This window comes from Rattus rattus, chromosome 3 (assembly GCF_011064425.1).
Source record: "Rattus rattus isolate New Zealand chromosome 3, Rrattus_CSIRO_v1, whole genome shotgun sequence".
NCBI classification, from domain to species: Eukaryota; Metazoa; Chordata; class Mammalia; order Rodentia; family Muridae; genus Rattus; species Rattus rattus.
In genome coordinates, this window is record NC_046156.1 from 78,529,985 (window position 1) to 78,554,000 (window position 24,016).

Genomic DNA, 24,016 nt, shown 5'->3' on the forward strand with positions numbered 1-24,016 from the left:
ACAATACCCATTCTCTTTGTTTGGAATAAGCAGCAAAGAATAGATAATTGATAGACAGAAAGGTAGCAAAACATTGTCCAATCCAGTGCTCAAAACATCTAGCGCAAGTGGACCGGAGAGTTTGAAGCAATCAGCTGGAGTTCTTCTCAATTTACCATTTTCTCCATGGGTAAGCTTCTCATGACTGAATCCAGTCCAAATGTGGGGATTTTATATAATGGTATAAAAATAGAAATATCTGCTTGAAATGATTTACTGTCTACCTGTTTTCACTCTTGGGCTAGTTTCCGGTCATTTTCCCACCCCCTCCTTTTCACAGAGTTGGCAGGAGAATGGCCCATCCAGAGACAAAGGATACTTTCAGACAAAGATTCTGGGGTCTGGAAGTTGAGAGGGTGGATCCTGTTTCCAGAGCCAGCTCCTCAGCAAATTCAAACAATATATGGCAATTTACCGATGTGATTTATTTTAGATACTGAAAGCAAGAGTTTCTAGGAGGAGAAGAAAACTTCTTGCTCACAAATAAACACTAATATTGGTATGGTAGTCACCTGGGTGAAGAAGCACAGTGTCAGAAAGATAAGGAAGAGTAGCAGTAAAGACTCAAGCTAGGTCATTTGAACGGAGATTAGCCATAGAAGGAAGGTGAGAGTTGTATATGGGTTGGTCACCAGAGAAGAGATAAAGCAGTGCTCACTCTCCCATAAACTACTATCTATATTCCTTCGTTCCCTCCAAGGTCAGATTGTCCACTCATCTCCATCCTGGTCTACGCTCAAGTCAGTAGTACTACATGGTTGGCTGTTCTAAAGTTGTTATTTCTGTATTTTCCAGGTGCCATACTTACTGGGGATGGGACTTTTCAAACACTTTTCACAAATGATAGCTCTTAGAGAAACAGTGGACTGTAGGATAATAGACTCCATGGCTACCATAATTCTGGAAAATACTCTAAGGAATGATTACACATTACACACCCAACAAAGAAGCTCTGATGAAAGAAATCATTTCAGTACCAGATGATATTTGTTCATAGACCTAGCCTGGTTTTTATTATTACTGCCATAGAACTCTTAAATGGTTTCATATGAGGAAATTTTTGTTTTGGGGTCTTGGAAATAGATAATTAATCGGATAAATGGATGTATCCTTGGTTTCAGTAGATACAAAAGGATAATTGACTTCCCACATTAAGCATTTATAATTTATTAGAGATTCAGTGGGAGAGTTTTAAAGAAACTTCAGTGGGAAGCTTACTTTATTATGGATGACAAGTGGCAATAAAATTCTGGGTGGTAGTATTTTAGACTTTTCAAATTGCGCCATTGAAGTGGATAATGGCTACCTAATGTCAGTACTGATTTTAGATTTGCAGCTAAATTCTATATCATTTTTACAGAGCGGTTACTGTATTTCGCCCTCACAACTTTAATCAGTTTTTCATCCGGTCTGAAGAGTGGAAAGGGGGAGTCCATCACCAAGACGACATCTTGTGTGCTGCATTTTTACCCCCGCAAACTCTTGCTACAGGTAAATTGAGCTTTCACAGGACAATGGTTTAGAGACTGTTTGGTTGAATTTGGGTAAATTTTGAGAAAAGACTTTTCTCAACTGAAAATAAATGAATGGATTTCCCAAGGAAGCATTCTTATAGCTCCTTTAATTTCTTACTTCAATTGCAGTTAAGACTATCAGTCTCTGTGCTGTATCAGTAGTTTCACACCCTGGTCCTGCTTCTTATCTGCTCTATGATATTGTGGTGATGTTGTGGCATAATTTAAATTTTAAACCATAGTTCTTTCTACCTAAGAAATTTTTGGGTTTTAATGAAGAGATAGCCAGTGTAATATTTTAACATAGTACTTAATATATAATAAACTCATTAGCGAACACTAACTTCTGATTGTATTGTTCATTTTTTAAACTTAAAACTTAAAACTTAAAAGTTTTATAACTTTTAAGTAAGAATCACACTTTGGGGTTATGCAAATGCTTCTAAATTGGAACATCTTAACTGCCTTCCATATCTACCTCAAATGGCATGTTAACTTTTCGTACGTATGTAATGGAACAAATTACCTCTTTGGCATAGCGTAACTCATGACTTTGTATAGGAAGAACTATAGGACTGAAGAAAACATTTCACAAAGAATTTGGATGAAAGAAATGCAAAGAACTCTCATGCACACACAAATAGTGTAGGAACAGAAGTCTAAGGGTAATTTATACTGTCTCAATCTGTGCCTAGTGCTTAGCACCACTCTAAATACTTATAATTCTTCAAATAACCCCATAAGGTAAGTATGACTCTTAACCCAGTTTTATTGATGAAGGAATTTGGGAATCAAGCTGAGTTAAATATCACATGTAAGGTTACATAGCAGATAATTGTCAGAAGCTGGATTTGGACTCAGCTTGTTTAACTTCAGTGCCTTTATTCTGAATGATTTATTATAGTAAAATAAGAGAGATAAGTGGATCATATCCACCAACTCTGTGGGTTACTTTATAAATATTGAAATTTCACAGTTAATAAAGTACCAGGTATCATTATAATTTATGTCTCCAAAAATAGAGACTACCTACTATTTATCAGATTTTACATAATACACATTTGTAACGGCTTCCTTTTGTTTCTATTGGCCCACCTTTCATATAATTATCTGGTAATTTCTGTTCTTTGCCTTGGATCCTACAGGGAGCTATGATGGAGAGATTGTTCTGTGGAATAACAATACAGAAAATGCACACCATGTTCTTCACCCTGGTTACCAGAGACAGCTAGCATCCATGCGAGGTGAATACAAGTTTGAAACTGAATTCTTGTGTTTTGTTGGAGCGCAGTAGGCCTGGATGTTTATGTATGCACCTGATTCTGTGTACACCTATCCTATAGATGACAGGCTGAAAACTCTAAGGCTTAGTGATAGTATAGTCTTATCACAGTGATTAAGAAGAACACCAAGACTGATTTGGCTTTGAAAATTATCCACGGACCTCCAGTTTGTCTTTATGCCATGTCAGTATTTCTGTATTACTGACACCAGGGAGCAGGAGTCTCATTTTCATCTAATTTAGATTTAGCCAATAAAACTTCCAGAATTGCCTTTGAGTGATCTTATGTATCCTTTAGTAGGAAAATGGGAACTATGTTCACTTGATTGACTCTTCACCTTCAGTCTGGGGCTTATATTAAATATTATGCCACCTGCATATCATAAATTATTCCTTACTTTAGAAACCTGAAAGGAGCATTAGACAGGAGTTTATTATATTTTATCGGCTTTAGCAGAGGGCATGAATATTTTATACTTAAGTGTTTCCACAATTGTCTTTCATATTTTATTTTAGCTTGTTTCGAAACTAAGGCTTTTCCTCTAGATTAACTTTAGATAATGGTTATGACATTTCCTATGGTCGAGCTATTTCCTATTGTCTCAATGAGGTAATCTCACAGAGAATAAATTTAAAGTACCTGCCTTTGGGATGCATTGTGTGTGTGTGTGTGTGTGTGTGTGTGTGTGTGTGTAGCTGAAGAGTGATTTATCGGGAGTATAAAAACCAATTTAAAAATGTAAGATTTTGAGGGATTATCTGACTGCAGATACAAGGCTTTGAGTCGCCTTATGTACAAAGAACTAGCCATTAATATTTATCTCAGTATTCCGAGGATCTGGTATAATTCTACGTCTTTCTCTCCCCTTGACTTCAAGGGAGTACTATGTATTTTTAGAGCATTCTACCTATGGCCATCATTACATGCACAGAGAAAGAAGACATAACAAACAATACTTATTTGGGTTATTTTTCTGTTAGTGCAATAAAACTCCAAGGACAGAGACAAATTATAGAAGGAGTTTATGTACATTTATGGTTCTGGAGGACAAAAGTACAGAAGTGCAGAGTGGAGGTCTGTGATGGGAACATGAATCCGAGCACTCATGTTTTAAATTGCAAACACGAAATGGAAAGTGAACTGGGAATGCATGTGGCTTTTCAACCTCAAAGTCTGCCTCCAGTGACATACTTAATCCAGCAAGGCCACACTATACCCAAATAGCATTATCAAGTGGGAATCAAGTATTTAAACATCAGAGAGTGTGGATAGCATTTTCATTCAAATCACAATAACAAATTTTTAAAAGATATTAAGGATATTATTGTAATTCTCCTCATCTCGCTTCCTATTCCTTCTTCACCTCTTCTTCCTCCTCCTCCTCCTGTGTGTGTATGTGTGTGTGTGTGTGTGTGTGTGTGTGTGTGTGTGTGTTTGTTACATGTATGTGTATTCAAGTACACATGTATGCATAAAGTAGAGGGGAACATCGGTTGCTATTCCTCATGTACCTTCTACTTTGATTTGGTGTTTTGTCTTGTTTTTTTTTGAGAATGTCTCTCACTGGACTGGAATTTCTTAAGTAGACTAGGCTGATGGTTGTGAACTCTGGGGATCCATCCATCTTTAACTCATCACCAGCTTTAGGATACAAGTACACATTACATTGCCCCTTTACAGATGGGACTCTGGTGCTCCTAACTGTGTGGCAAACTTATTACCAGCAAACTTACCACCCTACACTGGACATTACCATATTTTTCATTTTGAAAGTTTGGTTTTTTCCTTTTTTTCTTTTGTTGTCTTTTTAGTTTACATTTTAAATGTTATCCCCTTTCCCAGTTTCTCCTCCAGAAACCTGCTATCCCACCAGCATTCTGCTTCTATGAGATTTCTTTGTAGGGATTTTACAAAACTCTCTGCAAACTATCAATAGACTTTGACATAAACATTTTAAGTTTTCATCTGTGGTCGGAAGATAATATAAGTATATAATTAAACTACCATTAGTTATGTCCTTTATTATGGAATGTCCTTTCCAGAGTAACACGCTGATAAATAGAATCATCAAAAATATGATTTAAGTATACATATGTTTATTCACTTGATTTTCATGTTCGTTAATTACTTGAAAGATTAGCATTAACTAGGATTTCATGCCACGAGAAACACATTTATCTTGAACATATAGGGCTGTCTATGACATGAACTAGGGTTATGGTGTGAAGTTCTAATTAATTCATAATAGGAAGTGTGCCTAGCATATGCAAAGCAAAAATGGAAGCAAACAACCTTTCCAGTGCAGGGCGTAGAAGCCTCTTGGCTGATGCAATTTTGATTTGAGACTTGATGGGGAGTAGTGGTTATCTCTCCTGAGGCTGGGATGGAGAAGTCTGTTGTTCAAGCATGCTGATTTGAATAGAAGACAGATCTTTTTACCAAGAGCCCTTGATTTTTCTTCTTCACAGACCTAGAAGCCAAAAAGCTTAATGCTGGCAGAAGCCGTGCAACTCACTGTGTGGCAGACCAGGCCAACCAGGCTGCCCTAAATGTCAAGATTGACACAGAAGGTAATAATGCTATTATGAGACTTTGCTTCCTTGAAGCAAGGAAAACCAATGCAGCCACAGGTAACATATGTGTTTCTATTTTTGCCCTTCTGTATTTGATAAAGAAAGCAATAAAGGAAGTTCAATTTATTTTATTAACTAGGTCCTGTAGTATTTGACTTTGCATAGCTATCAAGCCTGCCCTGGTTTATGAAAGGTCATGGACACTTGACCCGGAAGCTCAGATGGTGAGGGTGGTAAATAGATCGGCCAAATGATTTATCTGTTGTCTATGTTGAGAGGAGAGTGAAGAAAATTGCAACAACCATTTCATATGGTAAACAAATTTTATCAGTGTTTATGTCATAGTGTTGACAGGTGTTTGGAAAGGGCAGGAGGCATACTTAGATACAGACTGCAAATACATGAGTAAATGTACCTACAGGTCTACATGTATCAAAGGAATAATATCTGTGACTGCACTGAAGAGGGACTTCACTGAGGAAGCTGGAGATATGACTCAGGGGGGAGGTTTGAACTGATTGCCTATCCCATCACAAGGGCTGTGTGGCTCATATTTTCATGTGAATATTGTTTGGAGATATTCAAAGTATTATTGTCACTTGATTTAAATTTCATATAATAGTTCAGAGTCCCATTTACATATTTTTTATGAAAAGAGACACTAACATTGGTGCTACCCAGAGGTAACTATGGGGTAACTGTTAGTTTATAGAGAAAATAGCAATATTTGAATGCAGCTTACATCTTGCTCTACAAAATATAATCTCAAATTTCCATGTAAATTATATTTTGAGAGTTAATTTTTGTGTGCATAGCCTGAGATCCAGACATGAGCATTATATGATTGGAAAAGTAATGGACATATCTGAGCTATAGTTTGTATAATCACTTTTCCACATTGAATTTGCAAATGGAAAACCTGCGTGATATTTATATAAAAATTTCACCATCAATAAATTTATACCTCTATTTGTTTCAAAACCCTTATGTAACATTTAAAATGAATTTGAAACAGATTATAAAACTATCATTCTTTAAATTACACTAATCCACACAATTAAAATTAAAATTACTCCCAATTCCTCATAACTAATTCTTTTTAATGTTAGATTTCTAGAATGATTCTTCTGAAGTAATTTGCCATCCCTTCCACCTTAACTATACAGTTTATCACCAACACAAATACAAGACAAATGGAAAGAAATCTATAGAATTACCTGATAATAAATTTTCCACAGAGGAATGTTTTCAAAGAGCACTTTAAGTAAATGGAAAATGTAAATAGTTCTAGATATTAACAGGAAAAGGGTTCCATATGGGCATACAATAAATATCTGAATAAAAACTTTAAAATGATCTCATAAGTAGAATCCATTGTTTGCTGCTCAATAGAAAAATCTATATTTGTGCTGTCTTAAGGGCATATTTGCATCTAGACCCCTGTATGAAGGTTGTTCCATCTTGTATACATGTCCAGTGGAAACTTATCATGGAAAGTAAGTTTCATATTTTCAGAATAGTGTCATAATGTTTACGTTAGTATTTTATAAATTTATTCAAAAAATAAATTAATGTTATTTAACTTAATTGCAAACAATATCAATGTGGCAAATAAGCAAACAAAAACCAAACTTAGTGGAATAGTTTCTATAAATTATTAATAGTCTCCACATATTCTGCTTAATGTTGAAAAATGGTTATCATACAATAAGCACTGTTTTATAATTTAGAAAATCAGATGGTGGTCTGGATAGACTTCAGTGATACTGTCCTCTCTACTCTCATATGCTCTCACCAGGGAAGCCATTGGAAGAAGCCACTTTGGGATTTCTGGGTGTATTTACTTAATTAAGTTTCCCCTATGTAACAGGAGGTGCTAATCTGGTGTCATGTGGAGCATCTGGTTATGTCAGGTTCTGGGATACATTTAAGAAAGTACTTCTGGCTGAATTTTTGGCTCATGCAGGAGTTGGATCCATTATTATGTCTACTGATAAACTGAATCAATACCTTGCCACCGGAGATCCTGATGGATGCTTGAAAATCTGGAACATAGAGGTAAATGGAAAATATTATCACAGTATTGTCACTATTTTATTTTTAGCAAGAAAAGTCATAAAACGTATCTTGTGTTGTGAGTTACATCTTGTCCGTTTTGTAGAGGATGAAAAAAGTGCTTCATTCTGAGTGTTTTAAAGGAATAATTTGAAGCAGAAACTTTTTAACAGTAATACACACACACACACACACACACACACACACAGAGGGGGGAGTTAGACATAAACAGTCGGACACATCTTAAAGGAAACAAATTCTAAATGGCATGTAGTGTGCTAGTCCTTCAGCTACTTCTAACCAGCCCGAGTCAGTTGTTTTAAAAATAACTGATGACTTGCAATTATCTCTAATACACCTCCCCCATTTCCACATCAGGCTTTTAAAACAGTAGAAATTATTATAATTTATTTAAAAGGAAATAGCATTTGAAATGTAAATAAAAATACTCAGTTTAATAAAAGTGGAAAAAATTTATTTAATATTTGGATTCCTAAAAGTTGGGGCATTTCTTTTCATTCAGGAGTATTGTACTAATTCCACTGAGAGCAAAGTCACCCAGACTCCAACTTTGCTCAGATCACTTCAGCCTCACGAGGACCGGATAAGCTCCTTGGAGATGTGTGAGTCTGGTGGTCATTTGCTTATTATTTCCTCCTCTGCAGACTGCAGTGTCTGTGTGACTGGACTTTCCAATGCTCCTGCCTTGATCTTTGGTCAGGTATGCAGTTTTTCTTTGCTATTGTCGAATTCACTTGACATTTAGTATAAATTTGGCCTTATTTCCAAGAATGTCTCCTCTGCTCTTTAAAGCATATGAACTGATGGGCATTTCTGTAGCTGTAACTCTGTAATCACTTTCCCTGGTTACTCCTAGCTGCAACAAGCTTCATGAAGGGAAAGGCACATGAGACATGGAAAGACGTTGGCCACTGATGGTATAATATATGTATTGTAGGATTTTCTAATAGAAAAATCCAGCATCTCATCCCTAGTACTGCAATAGCTCATCAGCTTCAGGTTCCCTCCCCACCACCCTGCAATTATCTCCTGTGGATCACACAGACCATTCCTGCTCACCTTCCTCTCACCATGAGTCACTATATCACAGTCCCTAATGCCAAAAGGTATCCCCTTGTCAACCATAGCCCACTCCAGCCAGCAAGGCAGGTAGGCACCCTGCCAACCTTTTCCCCTCTCTGTGTGTTTCTCTAGACTCAATGCCTCAGGTAGTCCCTAATACTGCAGCAGATCACTAGCTGCAACTTCTCTTCCCCTTGCTTACATCTCCTGTGATCTCACAGACCATCGTCTCCTAATCTCCCTCCCTATAGCCCATCTTCTCTATAGCCCATCCTCCAGCAGACATTACCTGTGAATACACCAACCGAGCAGGCCAGTAAAAGAGGCAAAATACAGCCACCACATGCTCAAAACTCCAGCAAGAAAACAAAAAGTTCAAAGAATAATAAAGACAAACCCAGACATCAACTAGATCTCTAATCATTCCAAACCGAGATGCCTAGATACATGCATAAAAGCACAATAATGACCAGGGTGGCATATCTCCCAGCTAGTTCATGATAACAGACCCTGAATAATCTAACATATCAAGCACAAGAAAAAGCACAAGAAAAAGATGTTAAAGCCAACAATATGAAGATGATAGACATGTTTAAGTAGGGAACAAATAAATTCCTAAAAGAAATCAAGAAAAACATAAAAACTATTAATGGACATAAATAAGTCCTTTAATGAAAGAATAAAAAAGATTCGCCTGAAGGAATGAATAAAATAATTCAAGACCTGAAAATGGACATAGGAGCAATAATAGTAATAATAATAATAATAATAATAATAATAATAATAATAATAATAATATAATAAATCACAAACGGGGAGAATTCTGGAAATGAAAAATTTAGGATTTCAAACAGGAATTGTAGAGACCAGCTTCATCACAGAATATCACAGATGGAAGAGAGAATGTCATGGACTGAAGATATAATAGAAGAAATTAATATGTCAGTCCAAAAAAGTTTAAATCTAAAAATTTCTTGACATAAAGCATCCATGAAGTCTGGGACACTATAAAAAAGAACAAACCTAAAAAGAACAGAAATAGAAGGAGAGGAATCAAACTCTAAAGTCTAGAAAATATTTTCAACAAAATCTTGGGAGAAAATTTTCTTAATCTGAAGGAGGACATGCCTATCAAGATAAAAGAAGCATAGAGATCATCAAATAGATTGGAGCAGAAAAGGAAGTTCCCTTGCCACATAGTAATGTAAACACAAAAACCATAGAGGACTAAGAAAGAATATTAAAAGCTGCAAAGGAAAAAGGACTGAGTAACTTACAAAGACAGACATATTACAATTACACCTGACTTCTTAATGGAGACTCTAAAAGCCTGAAGGGTCTGGACTGATGGATTGCCCATGCTAAGAGATGATAGATCCCAGCCCAGACTGTTGAGCAGTACTTTCAATCACCTCTCTACTGAATGAAAAGTGGATCAAAGACAGAAATTTTAAAAAGTTTAAGGGCTTTTTAGGATTCAGTGAAAATGAATACAGAACACACATAAACTTAGGGAATACAATGAAAGTGGTGATAAAAGGAAAGTTTGTAGCATAGCACTAAGTGCCTACATAAAAATGGTGGGTAAATAAATCTTATACTAACAACTTGACAGCACACCAGGAAGCTCTAGAATACGTGTTCTCAGCCTCTGGGTCATGCCAATTGTATTACCGATGGTCTTAGGACCTGAGACACTGCTCAGTCCGCAAAATTACAGTAATGAAGTGTAGTGGCTTGTGTTCTCATGTTAATTATGGCACCCCCAAACTTGTTTGCAGGCTAAAGGAAGCCTGTCCCCAGTTGATTTTTGACCAGTCAATAAAATTATCTGCAGCTAATGGCTGGGCAAGGAGATAGAGAAGGGACTTTTAGGATTCTGGGAAGGGACCAAGGAGGGAGGAAGAGGGGATTTTGCCATGATGAGGGTATAGGGGATGGACCACACCAGAAAGATATAAGAAGGAGATACAACTGACATGTAGGTACAGGCCCCAGGAGGGCAGCCCATCAGGGTCCAGGGCAGCAAAGATGAAATGTAGATTTAGTAAGTCTCAACTTAAGAATATCAAAGGGCAGTGTGTGTTAGACACTTAGAGTTATGTAGTAGCCCAGCCCTTGGGCTGCATAAAGCATATTAAAAACAAAGCTGCCTGTGGGCCTTTCATTCTCGAATCCAAAACATTTGGGCGAGTAGCAAAGAGCATGTGTGTACCAGCTGGGGAGGTTAGAGCGGGTTAATGTCCTACTGCTTCAATGAAGTAGCAACAAAAATAAATATATTGTTTGGGATTCCTAAGACTATCTGAAATACATGTCTTCTAATGGTTATAACCTACAAGTTGAGTCCCACTGCCCTAGAACAAGAGGAAGCAAGCACACCCAGGAGGAGTAGACAGCAAAAAATAATTGTTCTGAAGGCTGAAATCAATAAAATAAAACAAAGAACAATACAAAGAATCAATGAATCAGAAAGTAGGTTCTTTGAGAAAATCATCAAAATAGAAAAATCCTTATACAACCAACTAAAAGATGTAAAGAAACATCAAAATTTAAAAAAAAATTAGGAATGAAAATAGGGACATAACAACAGATATCAAGGAAATCCAGAGAATAATAAGGACATATGTTAAAAACCTGCACTTTTCAAAGATTCAAAATCTGTAAGAAATAAGAAATTTTCTCAGTAAGTACCTCTTAATAAATTTCAGTCGAGATTAGATAGACGATGTAAATATATCTATAACTCCTAATGAAATGGAAATATTCATTAAATTCTCACAACCAAAAGAAGCTCAGAGCCAGATGGTTTTAGTATTTCAAAGAAGAGTTATTGATAATACTGCTTATATTATGCTCCAAAATAGAAACAGAAGGAACATTGCCCCATTCATTTTATGAGGCCACAATTATCTTGATACCTAAACCACAGGAAGACTCAACAAAGAAAGAGAATTGCAGACTATGTTTCCTTAGGAACATAGAGGCAAAAATACTCAATAAAATACTTTAAACTGAATCCCAGAACACATCAAAATGATCATGCATCATGATCAAGTAGGCTTCATCTCAGAAATACAGGGATGCTTTAATATATGAAAATCAGAAAATGCAATCCACCATATAAACAAACTGGAGAAAAAAAACATATGATCATTTCATTAGATACAGAAAAGTTCTTAAAAAAAACTCAACACCACATCACTCTGAAAAATCCTGAGGCGATAAGGGATTTATCATTGCCTTAAAATAATAAAGGCAATTTAGTGCAAGCTTACAGCCAACATCAAATTAAATAAAGAGAAACTCAATGCAATTCCAGTAAATTTTGGAACAAGACCAGTTATCTAGTGGCTAAATATCTATTCAATATAGTGCTTCAAATTTTAGCTGAAGCAGTAAGACAACTGAAGGAGATCAAGGAAATACAAAATGGAAAGAAATAAGGCAATGCATTATTATTTGCAGGTACAATCGCAGCATACATAAGTGACTCTAAAAAATAAACCTGGTATGTCCTAGAGTTGAGAAACACTTTTGAAGTGGTAGGATACAAGATTAACTAAAAAAATTAATATCCCTATTTATAAATCACTAATTTACTGAGAAAGAAATGAAAACAATACTTCAAAACTTTTCTTTTTTTTTTTTTTTTTTTTTCCGGGGCTGGGGACCGAACCCAGGACCTTGCGCTTCCTAGGCAAGCGCTCTACCACTGAGCCAAATCCCCAACCCCAAAAAAAACTTTTCATAATAGCTTCAAATCCTCAAAAAATGTAAAATATCTTGCAGTAACCCTAACTAAGCATGTGAAAGTCTTGTATAAAAAAATCATTGAAGAAAGAAATTGAAGATTTTGGAAGATGGAAAGATCTCCCATACTCATGGATCAGTAGGAGTAAAAGTAAAAAATGGCGGTCCTACCAAAGAAATCTGCAGAGTCTATGCAATCTCCCTCAAAGTTTCAACACAGTTCTGTATAGACTTGTAAAGAACAATTCTTAATTTTATATGGAAAACAACAACAACAACAATAATGATAATAATAATAAACCCAGGAGTGCTAAAACAATGCTACATATCCCTGATTTCAAGCCGTAATTCAAATCTATAAAACTTCATGTTATTGGCACAAAAACAGAAATATTGACTAATGGAATCAAACCTGCACACCAATGGGTATTATGTTTTTCAAAAAGAAGCAAGAAATACACTGGAAAAAAGACAGTACCTTGAACAAATGGTTTTCCAATTACTGGATGCCTGCATGTAGAAGACTGCAAACAGATCTATATTTATCACCCTGCATAAAATTTCAAGTGGAACAAAGATCCCACATAAAACCATATACATGGAACCTGATAGAAGAGAAAGCAGGGAATAGCCTTGAGTGCATTGCCATAGGAGTGTAGTTTCTGAATGAAACACTGATCAACAATTAATAAGTGGAACCTCATAAAACTGAAAAACTTTTGTAAGCAAAACATACCATGTGACAAAGCGTCAGCTTGCATAATGGGAAAAGATTTTTAACAACTTCATTTCCAATAGATGTCTAATATCTAAAATATATAAAGAGCTCACAAAACTAGATATCAATGAATGCAAATAATCCAATTAAAAATGGAGTACAGATCTAAATATAGAATTTTCAATAGAACACTTTCAAGTGGCTGAGAAACACTTAAAGAAATGCTTAAGATTCTTAAGCTCAAAAAATAAAAGAAATAATTAAAGAAAAATTCCTTAGCCATTAGAAAATGCAAATCAAAGTTAGGTTGGGATTCTATCCTATACCTGTTAGAATGCCTAAGATCCAAAACACAAGTGACATCTGTTGGTTGGGATATGTGAGGAAGAGAATGCTCCTCCCTTGCTGGTAGTAGTGCAAACTCAAGATCAAGCTATGCTACTTCTGGCCATATATCAAAAGGATGCTCTATCCTACCACAAGGTCCCTTGATTAATTATGTTCATTGCAGATTTATTCATAATAGCCAAAAGCTAGAAGCACCCTAGATGTCTTTCAACAAAAGAATGGAAAATCAAAATGTGGTGCATTTACACAGTTTAAATTACACATTTATACAACTGCTTAAAAAATTATAGTATGACCTAAAGACTATACATGGACTGACCCTGGACTCTGACCTCATAGGTAGCAATGAATATCCTAGTAAGAGCACCAGTGGAAGGGGAAGCCCTGGGTCCTGCTAAGACTGAACCCCCAGTGAATGTGATTGTTGGGGGGAGGGCAATGGGGGAGGGTGGGGAGGGAACACCCATAAGGAAGGGGAGGGGAAGGGATGTTTGCCCGAAACTGGGAAAGGGAATAACACTAAAATGTATATATAAGAAATATTCAAGTTAATAAAAAAAAAATCTGATTGATAAAAAAAAAAAAAAGAGGCCAGAAAAAAAAATTATAGTATGAAAATTTTAGGCAAATGGATGTAACTAGAAAAAAATCAACCTGAATGAGGCCCAGAATCAAAAGGATAAATATGGTATATATTAACTTATAAATGAATATTAACCATTAAGTAAATAAATAATCAAGTTACAATCTACAGACCCAGAGTGGTTAGGTAAAGAGGAGAGCTGGAGATGGGGCACTTGAACATCCCTGGGAAAGGAAAATAGAATGGACATTTTTGGATTGACTTGGGGCAAGTGGGGGCTAGATCTGGAATGATCAAGTGGTGGGGAGGGATAGAGGGAGAAAGTGTGGGAAGAGACAGGTAGAATTGGGGAAAGCAATGGAGTGTATGTGGAACACTTTCTGGAATCTCTGAGGGTGACTCTAGTGAGATCTCCTACTAATGGAGGATATAGAGTCTAAACTAGTCATCTCTTGTAGACAGGCAAAGTTTCCAGCAGTAGGATTGGGTTGCATTCTGTTGAGTTATTGCCCAAGGTGGCTAGGTGGAGCTGATAAGAAGACAGAAAGTCATTCTCTGAATATCGAAAGAGGAGTCACATTTCCCAGGACAATATTCACACAGCTCATTGAGTGTAGAAAAGTCAAGCTGATGCATTCACTTATAATCTTTCCTACCTGGAAGATGTGATGGTACAATGTAAGTCAGAACTTGTAGGAGAGGCCAACCAATGTTTGTTTTAATTTGAGTCCTATAAGAGGAAACCCATGTTCTGTACTGTCTGGATGGCCAAGAGCCAGAGACCAGTTAGCCCAGTAATATAGGCTAGAGCTGAACACAGCTGGCAAAACAAGATCAGTGAAATATTTCTTAATGATTTTCTGCTATATTCATAGATTAGTGCCTTGTAGAGTTGTCATCAAAGAGGCTCCCTCTACCAGCAGATGGGAGCCAGTGCAAAGACCCAGAGGCAGGCATTATGTAAACAGAGAGCCTAAAGTGGAGTTCTCCATTGAATCCCTCCTCTAGGGTGGTTGGGGGAACCCCCTAGAAAAGGAGAAGTAAAGACTGTACAAGTAAGAAGGGATGGAGGACACCATGAGAATATGGCCCACCGAATTAATAAAACAGGGCTCACATGGGCTCATAGAGACTGAAGCAGCTAGGTCGGGCCTACAGAGGTTTCTATTGGGTCCTCTCCAAATGTGCTATGGCTCTTACCTTGGTGTTTTCAGTGGACTCCTAATGTCCTATCAATGGCTGCAGTTGTATCTCTGACTCTACTGCCTGTTATAGGCACTCCTATCTTCCTATTAGGTTGCCTTCGTCAACTTTTTCCTTGTCTTATTGCATCCTCTTTTGTCCAGTTTGGGGGTCATCTCTTGGTGACCTGCTGTTTTCTGAAGGGGAAAGGAGGAGATATGGCTCTGAGGAATAGAAAAGTGGTGGGATGTGAAGTGGCTGAGAGGAGTAGACAGAGGGAAAACTGTGGTCAAGATGTGTTATATGAGAAAAGAATCTATTTTCAACATATAAAAAATATGTTTAACATCCTTATTCACTAGGGAAATACAAATTTGAATTAATTTGAGATTTCATCTTATACACATCAGAATAGCCAACATCAGCAAAACAATTGGCAAGTCATGTTGTCAAGGTTGTGGAGTAATGAGAATACTCATCCATTGCTTATAGGATCCATGTCTACCAACCTTTGGCATATATACAAGGACTCTACATCCTACTACAGAGATACTTGTTCAACCATCTTCATTGTTAGTCTATTCATAACCAAAAATTGGAAGCACACTACATGTATATTATTAAATAATTGGAAAAAGAAAATGTGGTACATTTAGACAATGGAATATTACTCAGCTGTTAAAAAAAACAAAAATTTCAGGTAAATGGATGGAGCTAGACAAAATAGTCCTGAGTGAGGTAACTCAAAAACCCAAAAGATAACTGATATGTATTCACTTTTATAGGGATATAAGGTTCTATGTATTTAATAATCAGACAAGAGGCTATATACCTTACAGAGATTCTGTATAGAGTAAATGACTAGGGGAGAGCAAAGAAAGTAGGTGGCCTAGATAGTTATGGATGGATTGGTGTGGGAGACTAGAACATAAAGGTCAAATGGGGAGGAGGAAATGGAAGATGTGGGTAAAGGAAGGTGTACAAAGAGAGCCAGATAAAACCCAGGACCTGTTAGGGGTCATATGTGACCCAATTATAATAGAAGGATCTTAGATAATGGTCCCACTATGCATCTCTTGCCACCAAGTGAAGCTTCCATCACAAGGAATGAGTTATGTCTGATTGATTTGTTGGCCCAAAGAATCCCATGGTACACCCCAAACAACTCAGGTTATTGTCAGAACTATGGGTTGCTCTCCATAAACTAATGGCAAGGCCTTATTGTCGAAGACAACACTCACGTATCTCATTGAGAAGTTGATGCCTACCTAAAGCCTTCACAATTATTGTGTAGTGTTCATGGAACTGGAAGGCACTCTGCACACAACCAAGCTATTCACAAACTTCTGTCTGTACCCGTGACAAGTCTACAAATTACAACGGTAGGTATTATCACAAAGCTTTTTGGAGTATTCAACCAAGATTTATTGGATTTAAGGCCCACTCCATGTGATGAAAGTCATACCTGAAACTTCTCAAGTAGCCCAAAATTTGAGATTAGCTAGGCCATAGGCCTAGGGGAAAACTAAATACTACTTTCTGACTAAAGAATACACAAAATGACTCCTAATAGCATTTCACTAAATTTATAAATCAGTGTCTTTCTTAGCTATAATCATTGAAGCTTTTAACTGCAGTTGATAGGAACAAATACTGATATTCACAACTGGTCAATGTGTAGAGAGTAAGAGACCTTGGAACACTCAATCGTAAATGGAATGTCTCCATCAAGTTCCTCCCCTTAGTACTCAAGGAACCCTTTAGAAGAGGAGGCAGAAAGATTGTAAGAGCCAGAGGGGATGGATGACACCAAGGAAAAGTGCTTTCCAGACACAACAGGGCTGATGCATGTGTGAACTCAGACACTGGCGGCATGCATAGGCCCTGCACAAGTGTAAGGTAGAAGGGATCCCAGTTCTGAGAGGGAAAATAGATACAAACCACCATTCCCAACCCAGAAGTTATCTCTAAGTGATAACTGGATGCAATGAATCTAGTCCTTTCTCTCAAAGGAATCTCACTGGGGATATAAGCCACACTTCAGGGCAATTTCTATGCCCAGCATGTGGTGGCTAGTAGGTGGCCAACACAAATTGAACTCCGTTTTATTTTCAAAGTTTTATTGTCTCACATCCTTTGGGATTTTTTAAAACTCACTGGTCATTTTATTATACATTATGATTACAAATTTTGATTTTATCAGTTTTCTGTGGATGCGCTTATATCTTAGAATTTGTTTCTTGCGCAAGACCTCTTCTCGATCTTGTGTTATTGTGATGTGTTTGTTTCTGTCATGGTTGTTGTTGTTGCTATATGCCTATTTGTATTGTACTGACACACACACACACACACACACACTCACACTTAGAGAGAAAGAAAGAGAGAGGAAGAGGGAGAGGGAGGGAGAGGGAGATGGGAAATTTGTGTGTGTGATGTTTGGGAAAATCTCAGAATATTTGGGGGAAGGGAAACTGTAATTAGAATATTTTACACAAAAAATTTTGTTTTAAACAAAGAGCCAATGTCATCCTCCAAGAATTTTTGCATTTGTGACTATTTTATGTTACTCATGTGATATGCAAAACTTGGTACATTATTTTAAAAAGCAGTTTATTGAATACAAATAACATGGCATAGGTTTGTCTTAGGCCTGTATCATTTCATGGCAGAGGCCTCAGCCTGATGGAGATATACGCAAGAGAGAGAGAGAGAGAGAGAGAGAGAGAGAGAGAGAGAGAGAGAGAGAGAGAGACTCATGCAGAGGGCAAGGAAAGGCCACTCATACTTGGTGACACATAATTCAGGTATCAGAGAACGGTCTTAATTCTTTTCAGAGGGCAGTTTCTCAATAGCCTATAACCTTCTTCTTACACTGCCCTAATGAGGACCAAACATCCAATACAAAACTCTTTGGATAACATAATCATCCCCCTCTGTAGCCTCTGACTCATCTCCTGCCTCTAGGTTCTTACTCCATTTGAGTTCTTGTTCTGACTTCAGTGATGAGGGGCAATAAGGAAATGCAAACCAAATAAACTCCTCTCCAACTTGCTACTGGGTCATGGTGTTTTATCATAACAATAGAAACACTAAGAAGCTACTCTGAAATGTTTACGTTGTAAACATTTCAGATAAGGTAGACCTATTTTTATGGACGTAAAAAAGCTCACGGGGATGTCTGTGTTTATATTTAATATAGTGTGCGAGATACAAAATATGTGAATGGTAGCCATGGCTGTATAAATCATGGTAGGCAAAGCACATGAAAACTGCTGTAGTCATTTTCCTGGGGAAATTTAATAACTAGATTTGTTTCTGAGACTTTGTTTCAAAAAGTTGGGTCCAAAGAAAGCAATAGAAAATTTAATTGTAAAATATTTGACAGAAGCTTTTTTATTATTTTTATTTTCTTTTGCTTCAGGGATTAAAAACACAAATGATAATAACTGTTGAGGCTCATAATACGTTCACTGGATACTTTGTTTCTTTTTTATGATATAGCTCATGTTCTTCCTTTACAGAATGCACACACACACACACACACACACACACACACACACACACAATCTCTCTTACACAACTGTAGTATATATCATCTATTTACAAAACTGGGCTTGCCCATTTTTGTTTGTGAATATAGTAAGTTAATTTACTAATCTTGTACATGGTAAATTCATGTAAATGTCTGATGAAACAAATTTTATGAGAATAAAGATTTCCATTTTTAGGCAAGCCATTGGAATATTGAAAACTACTTTTCTCTTCCGAAGAGAGATACTAATTTAGTAGAAAGTAAGATTCCAGAGGAAAACACGGAAATAAAGCCTTTATTCTCTGAAGAGGAGTCAAGCTTAGACTCAGCAGAAGAGAGTCTACTGACGGGGGAAAGCAGAGACAATTCAACACACGCGTAAGTACTCACTCATTATCTGGAGGTGGAGTCTAGATTACACTTGGACTCAGTTTTCCCTAACCCCTGTGGTGCTGTGTGGCTGTTCACTGAAAGCCTCCAACTTTCTCTTAAGGTTTGGAGATTGCTGAATGTTTGTATACGGTGTGGCTAGGGTTGTTTATGTATTTTATTTTTGCCTCCATTTAATTCTTAATTTTTCCCCTCCCTTAATATTGATACTCTCTGTCTCTCCATCTATCTCTTTCTCCCCACCCACTGTCTCCTTCTATCTGCCAGGGATGCCCTGACAAGCCCTTGTCATGCAAGCCATATTGTTCTTGAAATCCTTCTGACTCAGTCTCCTGATTGCAGTCTCTGGATTGCAGGCATTCATTTCTAGTCTGTGTTTTCTAATCATTCTTTTCTAAATATTTTTTAAATGTTTAATTATTATATAACTACTTTATTTCCCCCTCCCTTTTCTTCATTGCTTCATCTCTAATTAATGGCCTCTTTTTCTGCTAATTCATATTACACTTCTATTTCTACACTATCCTCAAACTAATTATGAGAAATAGTCCCTTCATTTAATAACAGTCTGTCTCTAATCTGTCTGTCTGGTCTGTCTTTCTAGCAATGTCCTATTTTTACTGTCAGGTAGATTCCTATTTATTGATTTACCAGTCATTTTTCAGTCACTTGTCTACCGTAATTCTTTGATTTGTCATCCCATCTTCCTGTTATCCATCACTCACTATCATCTCAGAATGTCTGTTGCACATTCTACCATATTTGGTAAACAATACGGGAATTTGAACAAAAGAAGTTCCAAGAGCTTAACTCTAATTCTATATCACTCTCCTTATGGTTCTAACCCTGCTGGGTTGAGCAGATTTATCATTACTCTACATTGCTCATCAAAACCCCATTACTATTGTCTACTTACTCTTGAAGGCAAAGGAGTTTTAGTAGTTTTTTAGGTTTATTTCCTGTATTCTTAACTCATGCTTTCGCAATTTCACATTCTATTATAAATTATCATACAAGGAAAGATGATTCTTTCTATTCTTTCTCCTGTAAAATTGCAACTGTTTATCATATATATTTGGTTTATAAAATTTCAAGGAAAAGTTTCTCTATATTCTTCAGCCTATCCGACATGCTGTCTTATATTTGTACTAAACAGTTGTTACCATTGATAGATAAACAATACTGTGTTGTTCATTAAACTTCATAGAGTAAAGCTCATTTGTTATGTTATACAATTCTGTGGGTCTTTCCTTCTCCATTCTCAGCTGCAAAATCCTCTGCATTGTGTTGAACTCTGGTTAATACATTTCTTAGTACTGTGCCCTGACCACAATGTAACCAGATTTGGGGATGCCACATTTCTGGAATTAAAGAACTTTTTTCCTATCTATTTGAGGTCATTGAAAGTCTCATCTTTTGTTTTTTTCTTTCAGACTTGGTTCTTACATATTTTCTGCTCCTCTTACTTATCCACCATTCCTGTCACTGAATTTAGGCACCTCTAGTATTGTGTTCTCTTTGTAACATTGCCTGTTCCATAATGACATGCCATTGAGCGTTGCATAGGGATGGACTCTTACAGGCTTGTTTCCTTTACAAAGTGATACACATTTAAAGTTATTCAACATGGAAAACTTGAGAGTTCATTTTTCTTTACCCCTACATAATATGAATGGACAATTAATTCATGTATCATCAAATAATGTCTTTGTTTCATAATTTGGCAATTATATAAAATACAATTATATGTAGAATTATGTAGAATATGATTATAAATAATAACCCCCCTATTTGTACAAGTCTATTTTTTATCTTTAGTTGATATCATTGATCTAGCTCTCTGTGTTTTTCATCAACATAATTCTGTATTGGTTCCTGCAATTGTATAGTAAGTTTTGAAAATAGTGTTTGTTTGCAGTATTCTTCTTTTGTTTCTACATATTTTCTTGGCTGTTCTGGGTCTTAGAACTTTTCATAAAAACTTCAGTTAGTTTGTCAGCACCCATAAAACAAATTTCTAGAATCATTATTATGGTTGTTACTGAAGATACAGGTCATCTTGGGACAAACCAGTGACAGACAGACTGTTTTCTGAGGAGACACACATACATATCCATTGGTCCTCAGAAAGTGAACCCCACTACAAACTAAAGTAATGATAGAACCAAAATCCAAAGTGATGAGTGTTGTTTGGAATTACTAATGGAAGTACAGGTGAGAGTTAACATAGAGAAAAAAAGTTGTCTCAAAAAAGTAGCTGTATCTTTAAAAAGCCTGTGCCAACACAGATGATAACTTATGGAAGCTGCAAGCAGCCAGCTGACCAGATGGAAGATATATCTCTGTTCAATTGACTGGTCACATGGCCGTTGTTTACTTCTATTATAGAGCTGGGGAGGTGGTTTGCAGAATCTTGCAAATTTTCACTTTCTAGGATGTGACCTTTTGTTTCCCTGGAATCTCTTAGGCCCTGCCCCTTTCCAGTGGAGGGAATATTTCAATTCAGAGGAAACTGTTATACAACAGTATCTTTCTATTGGTATAGGACTTTTAAAAAAATTCTTTCCTTGGTGTTTTAGTTTTCTTAATATAGGTATCTTCTTTTGTATTTTGTTTTTTTTTTTTTTTATTAACTTGAGTATTTCTTATGTACATTTGGCAAACATCCCCCCAGTTCCCTCCCCCCCCCTTCCTTTGTGGGTGTTCCTCCCCACCCTCCCCCATTGCCTCCCCCCCGCAGTCTAGTTCACTGGGGTTCAGTCTTACAGGACCCAGGGCTTCTCCTTCCACTGGTGCTCTTACTAGGATATTCATTGCTACCTATGAGGTCAGAGTCCAGGGTCAGTCCATGTATAGTCTTTAGGTAGTGGCTTAGTCCCTGGAAGCTCTGGTTGCTTGGCATTGTTGTACATATGGAGTCTCAAGCCCCTTCAAGCTCTTCCAGTTCATTCTCTGATTCCTTCAACGGGGGTCCCGTTCTCAGTTCAGTGGTTTGCTGCTGGCATTCGCCTCTGTATTTGCTGTATTCTGGCTGTGTCTCTCAGGTTCGATCTACATCGGCTCCTGTTGGTCTGCACTTCTTTGCTTCATCCATCTTGTCTAATTGGGTGGCTCTATATGTATGGGCCACATGTGGGGCAGGCTCTGAATGGGTGTTCCTTCAGTCTCTGTTTTAATCTTTGCCTCTCTCTTCCCTGCCAAGGGTATTCTTGTTCCCCTTTTAAAGAAGGAGTGAAGCCTTCACATTTTGATCATCCGTCTTGAGTTTCATTTGTTCTAGGCCACTAGGGTAATTCAAGCATTTGGGCTAATAGCCACTTATCAGTGAGTGCATACCATGTATGTCTTTCTGTGATTAGGTTAGCTCACTCAGAATGATATTTTCCAGTTCAACCATTTGCCTACAATTTCATAAAGTCGTTGTTTTTGATAGCTGAGTAATATTCCATTGTGTAGATGTACCACATTTTCTGTATCCATTCCTCTGTTGAAGGGCATCTGGGTTCTTTCCAGCTTCTGGCTATTATAAATAAGGCTGCGATGAACATAGTGGAGCACGTGTCTTTTTTATATGTTGGGGCATCTTTTGGGTATATGCCCAAGAGAGGTATAGCTGGATCCTCAGGCAGTTCAATGTCCAATTTTCTGAGAAACCTCCAGACTGATTTCCAGAATGGTTGTACCAGTCTGCAACCCACCAACAATGGAGGTGTTCCTCTTTCTCCGCATCCTCGCCAGCATTTGCTGTCACCTGAGTTTTGATCTTAGCCATTCTCACTGGTGTGAGGTGAAATCTCAGGGTTGTTTTGATTGCATTTCCCTGATGACTAAGATGTTGAACATTTCTTTAGGTGTTTCTCAGCCATTCGGCATTCCTCAGCTGTGAATTCTTTGTTTAGCTCTGAACCCCATTTTTTTTAATAGGGTTATTTGTCTCCCCTCTTGGTCTAACTTTTTGAGTTCTTTGTATATTTTGGATATAAGGCCTCTATCTGTTGTAGGATTGGTAAAGATCTTTTCCCAATCTGTTGGTTGCCGTTTTGTCCTGACCACAGTGTCCTTTGCCTTACAGAAGCTTTGTAGTTTTATGAGATCCCATTTGTCGATTCTTGATCTTAGAGCATAAGCCATTGGTGTTTTGTTCAGGAAATTTTTTCCAGTGCCCATGTGTTCCAGATGCTTCCTAGTTTTTCTTCTATTAGTTTGAGTGTGTCTGGTTTGATGTGGAGGTCCTTGATCCACTTGGACTTAAGCTTTGTACAGGGTGATAAGCATGGATCGATCTGCATTCTTCTACATGTTGACCTCCAGTTGAACCAGCACCATTTGCTGAAAATGCTATCTTTTTTTCCATTGGATGGTTTTGGCTCCTTTGTCAAAATCAAGTGACCATAGGTGTGTGGGTTCATTTCTGGGTCTTCAATTCTATTCCATTGGTCTATCTGTCTGTCTCTGTACCAATACCATGCAGTTTTTATCACAATTGCTCTGTAATACTGGAGTTCAGGGATAGCGATTCCCCAAGTCCTTTTTTATTGTTGAGCATAGTTTTAGCTATCCTGGGTTTTTTGTTATTCCAGATGAATTTGCAAATTGTTCTGTCTAACTCTTTGAAGAATTGGATTGGTATTTTGATGGGGATTGCATTGAATCTGTAGATACGCTTTTGGCAGAATGGCCATTTTTACTATATTAATCCTGCCAATCCATGAGCATGGGAGATCTTTCCATCTTCTGAGGTCTTCTTCAATTTCTTTCTTCAGAGTCTTGAAGTTCTTGTTGTACAAATCTTTTACTTGCTTGGTTAAAGTCACACGAGGTACTTTATATTATTTGTGTCTATTATGAAGGGTGTCGTTTCCCTAATTTCTTTCTCGGCTTGTTTCTCTTTTGTGTAGAGGAAGGCTACTGATTTATTTGAGTTAATTTTATACCCAACCACTTTGCTGAAGTTGTTTATCAG

General features: G+C 37.1%; 1 protein-coding gene across 1 annotated transcript in view; it reads left to right on the top strand.

The window, feature by feature from the left end:
- The window catches only part of Wdr49 (WD repeat domain 49), a 182,175-nt gene that overhangs the window by 119,679 nt on the left and 38,480 nt on the right, over positions 1–24,016 (top strand). Inside the window, exons 10-15 of the mRNA XM_032896953.1 lie at positions 1,400–1,530; positions 2,699–2,797; positions 5,305–5,466; positions 7,280–7,467; positions 7,988–8,185; positions 18,860–19,041. Of these exons, the coding sequence (XP_032752844.1) occupies positions 1,400–1,530; positions 2,699–2,797; positions 5,305–5,466; positions 7,280–7,467; positions 7,988–8,185; positions 18,860–19,041 (960 nt within the window). The remainder of the gene's footprint in view (positions 1–1,399; positions 1,531–2,698; positions 2,798–5,304; positions 5,467–7,279; positions 7,468–7,987; positions 8,186–18,859; positions 19,042–24,016) is intronic.